The sequence below is a fragment of the Lutra lutra genome, chromosome 3, assembly GCF_902655055.1.
Source record: "Lutra lutra chromosome 3, mLutLut1.2, whole genome shotgun sequence".
NCBI lineage: Eukaryota > Metazoa > Chordata > Mammalia > Carnivora > Mustelidae > Lutra > Lutra lutra.
Window position 1 is genome coordinate 65,545,548 of NC_062280.1, and position 12,487 is coordinate 65,558,034.

At 41.8% G+C, this 12,487-nt stretch overlaps 1 protein-coding gene across 3 annotated transcripts in view; it reads right to left on the reverse strand.

Moving 5' to 3' along the window:
* STK39 (serine/threonine kinase 39) overlaps window positions 1–12,487 on the reverse strand; it is a 306,604-nt gene that overhangs the window by 119,146 nt on the left and 174,971 nt on the right. For 2 of the 3 annotated variants that reach the window (XM_047722073.1, XM_047722075.1), the window contains 2 exons: window positions 6,416–6,538; window positions 6,289–6,318 (listed from right to left, as the gene is read on the reverse strand). In XM_047722073.1, the coding sequence (XP_047578029.1) occupies window positions 6,289–6,318; window positions 6,416–6,538 (153 nt within the window). The remainder of the gene's footprint in view (window positions 1–6,288; window positions 6,319–6,415; window positions 6,539–12,487) is intronic. The other variant, XM_047722074.1, reaches the window with a different exon arrangement.

Here is a 12,487-nt window from a genome sequence, read left to right on the forward strand (position 1 = left end):
TTCTCCCTCTGCCTCTGCCTGCCATTCTGTCTGCCTGTGCTTGCTCTCTCTCCCTCTCTCTCTCTGACAAATAAATAAATAAAATCTTAAAAAAAAAAAAAGAATCCTTCAGGCTGACTGAACCCAGATCTGAAGTAAGGTTTGAGATGCAACCAAAACCCACGTTAGCACTTACAGAATATTCTACCTCTAGTCAAAAGACTACTTTAAACTGAAAAACCTTAATGGCATTTACTAGAGATGAAAACTTCTCTTTCTCCTAGGGAGGTCCCCCTCTCCTGCCCTGCTTCCTTATTCCTGGGCTATCATCAGAATGGGGAGCTAGTTAACTGGGGGCTAGATCCCCAAGGACCCTGTGCAACCTCACTCCGCAGGTACATTACCCTGCTGGTAATGAAGGGACCAGCCTCTAGCTCTCACCAGTACACAAGCTATACAGGGGATTCCTCAGGAAAACATGCGGAGATGCACAGGAGTGGTGGGGAGCGAAGTTTCCCGTGCAAAACATCTTCCTTGGCAGCCAATTCCAGTCACCCAAATTTCACCATTATGGGCATACATTTTTAAATATAAAAACTTACAAGAAAACTAACATATTAGGCAGGTGTTATCACAGTGTAATATAAATTTGCTTATTGGAATTTTTTTTTTGGTTTGGTTTTTAAACAGTTTAAGAAGCACATTTGAGAAAACGGGGGGTTTCATAGGCGGGGAAGAGAAGAACAGATATGGGGTAAAAGAGAGGGAAAGATCCCAGAATAGAGAAAAGAAAGGGACAATGTCTGCTAATTTCCCACAGAGCTCTAATCTTCTTTTCTATTTTTAAAATTACTGTGGCTAACTAAAAGCAGCGTGTTATCCTGGATTGGAGCCTGGGAACGAAATAAAGGTTATTAGTGGACAGACTAGTGAAGTATGAACACAGTCTGAGGTTTAGCTGACGGTAAGGTAGCATTCCGTTTCTGTCGTGACAAATGTACCAGGCTCACACAGAATGGAACAGCAGGTGAAGGGGGGATGGGAAATGTGCATTATCTTTGCCACTTGCTTCGAAATATGAAATTATTGCAAAACGGGTTTATTTTCAGAAATACAGATTTCTGATGACAAATCTAACGTTTACGACAAAAAGTCAGAAAGCCAGTTACCAGAAATAAGAACATCTTTTAGAAAATGGTGGTAGGAAAGTACGGAGTCACAGCCGTCTGTGGTGACAAAACCAAGCATAATAAATTTGGAGAAATCGTATCTTTGCCTCCATCTACAAATGGATATAAGACAAACATATATAAGAGCGGACAGGCATTTGGAAACCACGAGGCCCTCAGAAATACACTAAAAAAGCTAACGGCAATTCTAACAATCAGGCAATAGCAATGAGTAAACGTAAGCAATAAATTTAGCTCTCGCATTGTGACTAATCTCCAGTAAAATTAACTCAGCCTAAATCCACACCCAATTTATTTTCTCCTCAGAACAAAATACCAGAGTCAGGAAACAGAACGTTTTCACAATTAACCTCATCTAGATTCTATAATGAAATCCCTCAGTCTAGCTCTTATGGCCTTGGTCAACAAACCTTCCCACCTGGCTCCATGACACTTGATTAAATCAGGACAATTTCTCCAAGAGGTTTCTGAAACCTCTTTCATGGTTTTTCTTCTTCTCTCCCTCCCTTTTTTCTTTCTTGAGATTTCTGACATTTAAAACAAATTTTCAGAAATTTTGAGCACACAACCTTCCTGGACTTCAGTGTGGACTTCTGGATTCGGAGCAAGTGGCGTGGTTTTCCCAGCCAGTGGTTCCTGATCCCAGCCACGTATCAGAATCACATGGGCAGTTTCCTACAAATCCGGGTTGCCTGGACATCATCCCCAACTCCCAAATCATGATTTGAGGGCTAGTTCCAGGCATCTGCATTTTTAAAGCTTTCAGTTTTTCTGATGTGGAGCCAAGGCTGCAAACCATTTGTTTTCATGCCTAACAGAGGGGCTTCTGTAAAAAGAAGCTTCTTTAGTAGAAGCCTTAGCCAATATCTCCCTCAGTTAAAGGAAACCCAAAGAAGGTAGGAATTTAAAGATAAAGGCAATTTTACTTTTATACAGAAAATTAGGATATAAAGCAAAATGGATTTTAAAAATTATAAAACATGTATTGATTATTTTCAGAATCTGACAAAAACAGATTCCCAAATCACTGGTCAAAAAGATCAATAATGAGGTAATAGTTGAAAGGTTTTCTATAACACAGGATGGCATACATGCTAGGAAACCCCACCTAAGGAAGCCAATCTTGCAAATATCTCTCCTGACCCCAATCTCCAAAGAGATAAGCTTCCAGAAAGCAGGCTCTCTGCTTTGCTTTTGTATAATTCTCACAATGCCACAGTACCTAATACTCCTTCATGTAAAAAATCAGGCACAGATGAAATATTTGCTCAATTAACTTCATTATTAATACTACAGTTACACTAACAATATTGTCAGCTTTAAGTTACCACTGACTTCTACCATCCAAGTGGAATATTATAATAAATAAATGAAATGAGCATGAATTACCTATTTACTACAAACTATGAATTACTAGTAGGTTGTAGTTAATACTTTGCAAGGCTATTTCTAAAAACGTCAGGTTGGGAACACAGGAGGACCAATTTTACTACGGGTTTGGCTATGAAATCTCAAGACAAGTGGTAAAACTCGGTCACTTTACAGGTTTCACTGGAAATTCTCCAAATATGGCTGAGTACCAGGCACATCTTACCAAGGCCCTCTACCAAACATCCCACCCTGACCTCCTTCTCCAACGAATGCTGTAATACCTGGACATTCTGCCTTATATGTCCCAGGGGAGCCAAATAGCCCTTTACAAATAAGCATCTAAAACGCTCCCCCCTTTATTGGAGCCTCTTACTCTGTCTGAACGTGGAACTACCAAGTAGGGCTCCTGTCTCTGAACTTCAGCTCAATTACATAACATCTTCTGATTATTTTCCCCTCACCTCTGACCCACCCACAAATATGATATGCCTTTTCAGGCACTCGTTTAATGTCCATTTCAGTGTGTGGGTATTCATGTCACCAAGGTACGTGTACAGAGGTTCTACTAGAAGCAATGGGAGCACAAATATGAAAAATACTAGCCCCATCTTCTAGTGGCTTCTAGTCAAGTAAATAAACTGCAATTTAAGTGACAAGCATTCTTGAAAAGCTTATTAAAATGTAAACACAGGCATTTAAATCTACCATTTGGCACAGATAAGCATTTTCATCCTCAAAGAGGTTTAACAGTATAAGGTACATTGTCAGAGGCTCTGTAAATTGCCACTGCTTTTTTATTCTCAGCTTTACTGAGATACAACTGACAAACAGAAATATGAGATATTTAAGGGGTTCAGCTTTAGGTAGCAGCTATTAAAAATTCAAAATCAGATTTTGTCAAATGAAGTAATCACAGTTCTTTTAATTCCTTCAGTTGCACATGTGCCCCTTGACATGCAGACACAAAATGTGAGTGGAATGCAGTTTACCATCCTAATCTCAATGGTCACCAAGAAGTTAATGGTTAAATAAACCATTTCAATCCACTCAGAGGTATACAACCCGGCAATTAAAACCAGAGGCAGATCCACACAACAACTAACATGGGAAGATTTCTAAGATAGAATACAAGTTGCAAAAACCAAAAAAACATTTCTGTGGGGTCACAATGTTGTTCACCTGAAACGAATGTAACATCATTTCGACTATACTTCAATAAAAAATAAGTTTATGGTGTTTATAATCCTATTCACATCGTCAATAGGATATAGATCTCTTTATTTACATATTTGTATATAAATGAGCAGAAAAAAAAGTCTGGAAGAAAATACTCCAAACTTCTGTCAGACACAGAATGAGAGGGGTAACAAAATAAAAGTGGTTCTTTGAGTTTTTCTACTTAAGTCTTCCATACGAAGAATTTTTATTAAGTCTTTGTGTCCCTTTCAATAACACCTACTCTGACCAGCCCATTTAAAATTATAAAACCCCCTACCACATCCCTGTACTTCCCACCCACTATTTTTTTTCCCATTGCTTCTATTCCATTGTAACAAACCACAAATTGATTTATGGAGGCTGTTGCTTTTTGTCTATTGGCTCCCGTCAATATATAAGCACCACAGAAACGGGGATTTCATGGTTTTTTTCCTCACTGACGTATCCCCAAAACCTACTAAAACAGTGTGCATCGTGTGTGTGTGTGTGTGTTGCCTACTTACACATTCAACAATTCTAATTCCTCTTGTAATAGATAAATACTTTTTGTTTCACTTGCAAAAAGTGAATTCAGGCGAGTGGCAAGTCAGGGAGCTACTTTAATTAAAAGTCCAAAGGCTAGAGGAACCACCATTGTAGCTGCTCTTAACACAGCTCAAGATACTGAGATGCCAACCTTGAAAAACAAAACAAAACAACTGGCCTGAAAAGCTATGCAAAATCGTAGGTGGGACTGATTATTCCTAAAATATGGCACGAGTGTTTACATTCAAAGATATGAACCCTCAAAAATAAGGCTATCTATGTGTTCCTTAATTATAAACCAGCATGGGAACAGACGTAGCCTCTGGGAAATCAAAGGAGTGGAAACACAGAGAAATGCCTAAGACTTTCAAATCCCACCCAAGAAAGTCGATAGCAACGATGATTAACTGACAGCATGCTATCTGTTACTCTCCCCTATCTATGCAGAAAGATATTCTTGCCAAAAAGATACTGTTAATAGCCAAATAACAGCTCAGTTATCAGAGCAAGTTCCTCTAGCACAGAGGAGGACAGTGTCACAATAAACTTAAATCCTCAAGAGGAAAGACCCACACCCATTAGTCTGCACTAGGAAAGGCAGGGTTCGCTGGATATGTTGCAATAAAGACATCCCATAGTGAACCAATACAAATGCTTTCTGCATCATGCTGCTACTTGAATCACATTATTTTGTTCTATTTCTAAGCAGGATGGACATAGTTAGAGACACTCTAGGAAAGAGATGAAAAACCTTGACTCTGCACTTCACTGTGGGTAAAACAGGAAAATAGGCTGGGAGAGAGCAGAGTGCACGACACCCGGTTACAATCATTCTAAAAACCAGCACACATGTGAAGCCAGTGGGTAGCCAGTGGGTGATGGGAGTTCATCACCGTGGTTTGTAAGAGAGGGATAAATAACTTCTTTGATGAAGCTTATTATTTTATGTACAAAATGAAAAGATTTATCCCTATGATAAACATAGGAAGAAAGAGGAACTGAAGGACAGGTAACAATGGGAGGCAGGAAGACTGAAAAATCCCTAGGGAAGGCCTACTGGAGTGGCAGGAAGAATGAAGAAACCGGAGGGAGGGGAGAATGCTGGGAAGCAATGGCTTGCCCCTCCGTGGGCTCTTCTCAGAAGGGTCTGCTGGCTACTGCCCCTTGTGGTGGAATGGAAGATTTACCTCACTACATCAAAATGAAATGTCTGCTAATTTAAAAAAAAAAAAAAAAAAAAAAAGTTGGGGTGGATATCATTTGTAACCTAAAATCTTCTGTTTTCTTAATGAGAATTTATCAAGGCACATATTAATTACTAGGTCTGTAAAATATTTGGAGCTATTTTAATATGCTCAAATTTTCTCTAGGAGAAGTAGCCAAGGCTTTTGAACTCTAGTCATCATTAGGCATTAGGATAATTAACCAGATGGAGGAAGTAAAGTTAATCAAAAGATGACCAGTTCTCAAAGGGAAGCTGAGGAGTGTTCCTTGCCTACTAAGCGACCCAGGAGACTGCAAAGCCAAGACCAACAGATTCAATGTCAAGTTTCCAACTATTTTATATCTGCTTTATTGTAAACTAAAAAATCTAAGAAGAGATTCTGCCTGTGTGCCTACTGTGTTTTCTAAAGGACAGTAATATGAAGAGTTGAGATCAACAGAATCCTAAGTTGAGCACCCAGTTAGCATTTATGTGCATGATTTCCTCAAACCTCAGAGCAATTTAAAAGTAGTGTGATCATGACCATCTGACAGAGGAGGAAACTGAGGCTCAAAGAGTAAAATCACCTGCCCCAATTTAGAAAGCCCAGAAGTAACTCAGACAGAATCGGAACGTGCAAAGTCTACATGCCTTTTCTTTTCTGCTACTCCACAAGAGTAAAATTTTGAATCTCTTTCCCCAAATGGGTCACACTTTGACCCGCAAGGGGCAGTGGAGGCGGAAAGGGGGAAGCAAGGGTGAGTGGACAAAAAAAGTTTTAAATAAATAACCACCACTCACCTCTGGGTTTTCTTCTTTTAGTCTTCGTGACTGTAAAGCAATTGCAGATCCATTAATACACGCACACACAAAATGCCACAAAAATAAAACGTGCACAGGTTAGCTCACCATCATCGATGTCCCTTACCTTTTCTTGAGAAAAAGCTGCTTTCCCCTCTTCACTTTTCTCGTCCATCTCGTCGTCACTCCACTCCCAGTCACCGTCCTCGGTTTTATGAAGGTGACCGCTTGACCCAGGAACTCTTCTCACCTGAAGCAAAACACACCGGCCCAATTCTTCACTGGTGGAACACGAACAGAGCTCACTGGGACTGCAGCTTGGGTCATGCAGCGCATGCCTACCCCAAGCACACCCTAACTGGTTATGAATTCAGGGATGGCGATCAGTACTCAGAAAGACCACACAGCCCGCAAACTCCCATACTTGTCCTCTTTCTGAAGCTATTGTGTTCCTGAAATACATCACTACACACATGAAGAACAAAATATTTTGGACGAACACCTCGCACATTAGCCATCAGGATCAAACCCATCTTTTGCTTTTGCTTCGGTTAACACGTCATTAACTACTACACATTAAAGGCCATGTGGCCGGCTTCAAGATTGCCTAAGGAAATGCAAGTGAGCAACAGACTGCTGACAGAGGGAAGGCAGGGAGTCAGATAGCTTAATGAAGCAAAGGAATCCAGGGTTGTATCAGCAATCTAAAACTTACGTTGTCAAAAAAAAAAAAAAAAGCAAATACCCTTCTGTTGCCATCCTGCTCTTTTTCAAAACCTGACATCACACTTGTTTTCCCAGGATTCTGCTCACCCTACCTGAGCAAAACAAAACAGCATCAGACAATTCTTAACACATCTTGTAACACTTTTGAGACTTGGGGGATAGCTAGAAACAGAGCAAGATAATCAGCAACCATGCCAGATCATCTAAACAGATTATACCAGTCTTCTGCAAGAATTTCAAAAGTTTTTTGAACTAGGGTAGAGATGTGATTCAGGGGTATGCTTTCCAAATGCCTGGTGTGGGTGGAAAAGCAAGACTTTTTTAAAAAGTCTTTTAAAAAGGGACAGGGTGACTGAGAATGATGAGTCTCTGACCAAAGTAATTTGTCTTAAAAAAAAAAAAAAAATGGACTCAGACATAATTAAACAAAGCAATGTAGCAGATGAACATGTGAACATAACAGCCAGGATCCACTGATAGGGAGAAACCTCAAGGGGAAAGGGACCTTGGAGACGGTCTAGTCTTACCCCCTCATTTTACAGATGAGGAAATGAAGGTCCAGAACATGACTGAAGATCACAGGGCCATAAGGACAAAGTTAAAGGAAGAAAAAGAGCCTTCAGATTCCCATTCAAATGTGAGACTCAGGGGCGCCTGGGTAGCTCAGTCATTGAGCATCTGCCTTTGGCTCAGGTCATGATCCTAGGGTCCCGGGATCAAGCTCGCATTGGAGAAGCCTGCTTCTCCCTCTCCCGGCTTGTGCTCCCTTTCTCGCTGTGTCTCTGTCAAGTAAATAAATAAAATCTTAAAAAAAAAAAAAAAAAGTGGGACTTACACCATCGAATGATGACTATGAAACTGAAGTCATCTAAAAACATCCTGTGAAGACTCTGAAAGACTATAATGGGAAGAAAACATAATATTCCATAATAGAAACTAGTTAGTTATATCGTGGGAGCTTCATTAATCCTAAGGGAAATACCACAGACCTTAAATGTAAAGTTAAGTATTTACATACACGTTCAGTTAATGTCAATTCAAAATCAACACAGGGTCGGGGTTGGGTATGACTTAAAGACATTATTGCATGGAACCTGTAAAAACAAGCCTGAGCATTTGGTTTAGAAGATGTGAACCCCAACATGGAAAGTTAAAAAATAAAAAAACTGTTATTCATAACTACAAACAGTTATACTCAACTTAAAAAAAAAAAAAAGCTTCTCTCCATTCCAAAAATAATGAATTCACCTTTGAAGCAACCCCTTCTGTGCTTGACATAAGATTTTTTTTTTTCCGTTTACATTTTTTGAATCATTGGAAAAGACCTAATGATAGTTAGTGATTTTAATGTGCTAATAGATGCTGGCAAAGTAGTAGGGAAAAAATGCTGAAATGCCTTCAAGACATTCAGAACAGACTGCTCTTTAAAACTATAAAGAAATGGACAGAGGGGCACCTCGGTGGCTCAGTGGGTTAAGCCTCTGCCTTTGGCTCAGGTCATGATCTCAGGGTCCTGGGATGGAGCCCAGCATGGGGCTCTCTGCTCAGCGGGGACCCTGCTTCCCCCTCTGCCTCAGCCTGCCGCTCTGCCTACTTGTGATCTCTCTTTCTCTCTCTCTGTCAAATCAATCAATCAATCAATCAATCAATCTTTAAAAAAAAGAAATGAATAGAGCAAGGGAAAATAATTCCTTTTCTTTTTTTTTTTTTTTAAAGATTTATTTTAGAGAGAGAGTGCACGCAGACAAGGCTCAGAGGGAGCGGAGAGAGAATCCCATGCAGACTCCACGCTGAGCACAGAGACCTATGTGGGGCTCGATCCCAATACCCCAAGATCAGACTCTGGAAACCCAGAGTCTGATCCTCAACCAATTGGGCCACCCAGGTGCCTAAAGAGAAGTAATTTTCTGTTGACATATACAATAAAATTATTTTCTTAGCAATACTAATCCTGATGATAGCAAAGGAAAATCTGTGCTAATGACTATATCAAAAAGAGAAAACACTGTTTAATGACTACATTAAAAGAATTTAAAGCTGTGTCTATTACAAAGCATACTATTAACTAGGAAGTGAGAAAACAAGGAAAACTGTATCAGAAACAGAACTCTACTTTTTTTTTTAAGATTTTATTTATTTAGTTGACAGACAGATTACAAGTAGGCAGAGAGGCAGGGAGGGAGAGAAGAGGAAGCAGGCTCCCCGTGGAGCAGAGAGCCCAATGTGGGGCTCGATCCCAGGACCCTGGGATCATGACCTGAGCCGAAGGCAGAGGCTTTAAACCACTGAGCCACCCGGGCACCCCAGAACAATACCTTTACCAAAACTGCAATAAAACAAGCATGGCTGGTGAATTAGTATTCTTCAAGTACTAATACTTAAGAGAGTACACCAGGGAAATCTCTGACAATAGAGATAGTGCAGCTTCACATCCTAAAATTTCCTTTATGCCCCTTTTCCTCTGCTTACAAGATCTGTGGGTTTTGTCTCTACAGCGGGATCCAGCCACAGACAGTAAAATGGCCACCTTCTATTTTATTTTAGAACCCTGGCTGTCTCCCTCCTAGTTTTACTTGCTGGAAGAGAGAAAGATAAAGCAACATGTCTAAGATTATAGCCTCAGGCACTGAAAGAAATGGTGGTGTGGGCCTTTAAGTAATAAATACTGAACAAATAAATGTAGAAATTAAGACAAAAACATTATAAAATCTAGGTGGCAGAAAATATTGGTATAGGAGTCACGAGAAAAAGAATACGGATCTGTTAAGGACATCCTTGCCGTTTACAGAAAGGAAAAGAACTTGCAGTATAATTTGAAACCTGGGTTTCACAGTGTATTTATGTGACACTGACCTCCACTGAAAAGACCAGAAAGCAATTCCGCAAAGTGACATCCCTGAGGGGAGTTTGCAGGGACTCCGGGAAACAACTTCCACCTTTCAAAGGTCAAGCAAATAAGTTTCACATAGTTTAACAAACAGGGTTCTCATTTAGGAACTGATAAATACACTACAAAATAAAAAAAAATTCAGAACAAAGATGCATAAAGGCTTCTGTCCTTCCCCATCTCCTACCATGACAAAGATGGGGGTGATTGTTGCATCACTCTCATTCAGCTAAACAAATTCATCACTTAGTAAAGCCAAGAAGTGGTAGCTGGGGATTTAGAAAAAGAATCGAATGCTTCTCAGAGAAAGGAGCTCAGTCTTGAGCTCACAAATTCCTCAGGTCCAACAGTGAGGTTAGACAAAGTTCTGCATGCAGTAACATTTATTCCCAAGACTGGGCATAAAATACGGTTGAGCAGTTCTACTGATTTGTTATTTTCCTTCCTTTCTCAAAACCCCATCTTTATGAAAATCCATTTTAAAAAATGAACCAAAGTTTGGATTCCCACCAGAAAACAAGTCAGGTGCAGACAGACAGAGAAACAATGTGCCTCCTGAGCTACTGCTGGTTGTCGAGCCAGGAACAGGGAACGGCTGAACAAGGGGAAGTCCCTGGAGTGGTCTAGTGTTCTCAGTGGTGACCCTCTCAACATGAGCTTTCGAGAAATATCCACGACCCAGGGTCTCTGCACAACATGTCACGTTGACTCCTGGCCCCCGATACCAGAACAGGAAAAAAGGTATGAAGGATAGACAGAAGAAGACAGCCAGCAGATAAGCCATCTAGACAGGGTGTTGAAGATGTTAGAAGTTCAAGTGTCTTTCTATAACAAAGAACCAATGTGACCCAAAGGAGTACTGGCCAAAATTTAGCAGCATTTGTCCAATCCTGCATGGCTCCTCTTTCAAAGGCACCTGCCAGCTGCTCCCACGACTACATTAATGTCTCCCTGGAGGTAGGATTTCAAAGTCTCCTCGGAATGATTTCTCCATCGGTGGGAATCCTGTGTTCCACTTCTCCACCTGTTTACAGCCTGACCACAGCCTGAACCTGAGTGATCCGGACATGGTAGAAAGCAATACCCATTAACTTTTCCCTTATCAGGCATTCTACTGACCAGAAGAATTAAAAACGTTTCTAATTAATTGCGGTTTATAAGACCTTTGAGGTGCTGCCAAGGAAACAAAAAGCCTTCCAAATTACCAAAAATAAAAAATAAAATTAGGGGCACCTGGGTGGCTCAGTCTGTTAAACACCTGCCTTTGGCTTGGGTCATGATCCCGGGGTTCTGGGATTAAGCCCCCACATGGGCTCCCTGCTCAGCAGGGAGCCTCCTTCTCCCTCTCCCTCTTTCTACCACTCTGATTACTTTCTCGCTCTCTCTCTCTGTCAAATAAATAAACACATTCTTTAAAAAATAAATAAATAAAATTAGACTACATTTTTGGCAGGAAATATTTTACTGTCCTTCTATCTTCTACTCTGACATTACATCCTACGACCTGACAGCTCCATCCCAAGCCTACTTCCTGGCCTCACCGTGCTCTCTGGCCCTCAGCCCTCCCTCGCCTCTTCCCTCAGCCCCTCCTGGCTTCACCCCATCTTATAAGGTCTGGAGCCCACAGCTAACTCTGCTTGTGCTGCACTTACCATACCCCTCACCCCTGCCCCCTCCCTGGACAAATCACACCTGGGTGGAAATCCGAGGGGCTCAGTCCAAATACCCAGCCTTCCATCCTGAGCACATGGGAGACTAGCCATGTGCCCAGTGCCAAGAGAGATGGTGGCTGGCCACTCCTAGGCAGGGTGTCAGGACGGCCACAGCCCTGCCCCTCGAGGTGTGGCTCCTGCACCGGCAGCAGCAGCATCACGGGGGAGCTTTATTAGAAAAGCTGACTCGGGCCCCACTCCAAACCACTAAATCAGAAATCCCTTTAGCAGGAGCTTCAGGGGATTCATATGCTCCTTCAGGCTGGAGAAGCGTGGTGCTGATGGATCACTCTTGGGCTATTCCCTCTCCCCAGCCCATAATACCGGCTGTTGTTTCTGTAAGTTAGTTACTGTGCTCTGAGAACTTTAAATACCTTAATGAGTTTAATCTTCAGGGTAGCCTCAGGCACTGAGAATCACTGTGCGCCCCCATTTTTCTGAGGGAAGACTGAGGTGCAGGGAGGTGAAACACCTGGCCCAGCCCATAGAGCAGGGAGAACCGGGGCCAGGACGGGAGAGCAGGAGTCTGACCCCAGCCTTCCAGGGCTGGGCTCTGCTACTGTGGCTCACAGGGGAGCCCCATCCTGCCCAGCTCCAGTCATCTCCAACAGCTCCACCTGCCACCCTCAGGGCACCCAGTCCATCCAGCCTCTGTCCACCCCTCTGACACAATTCTAATCAGCTCCTTTACACCCTCCACCCACCTTTGCCTCTTTTCCTCTTGTGTGAAGGAAAAACAGATCCCCTTTCCTCTGAAAGCCAACACCTCCTGCGTGCTCATTTATGTACACACTTACTCATTCCTTCAAGAAATTTCCAGCCAGGCCCTGCTCCTCTACATCCACCAGAAACACATTCAGTCTCTCCTAGACTT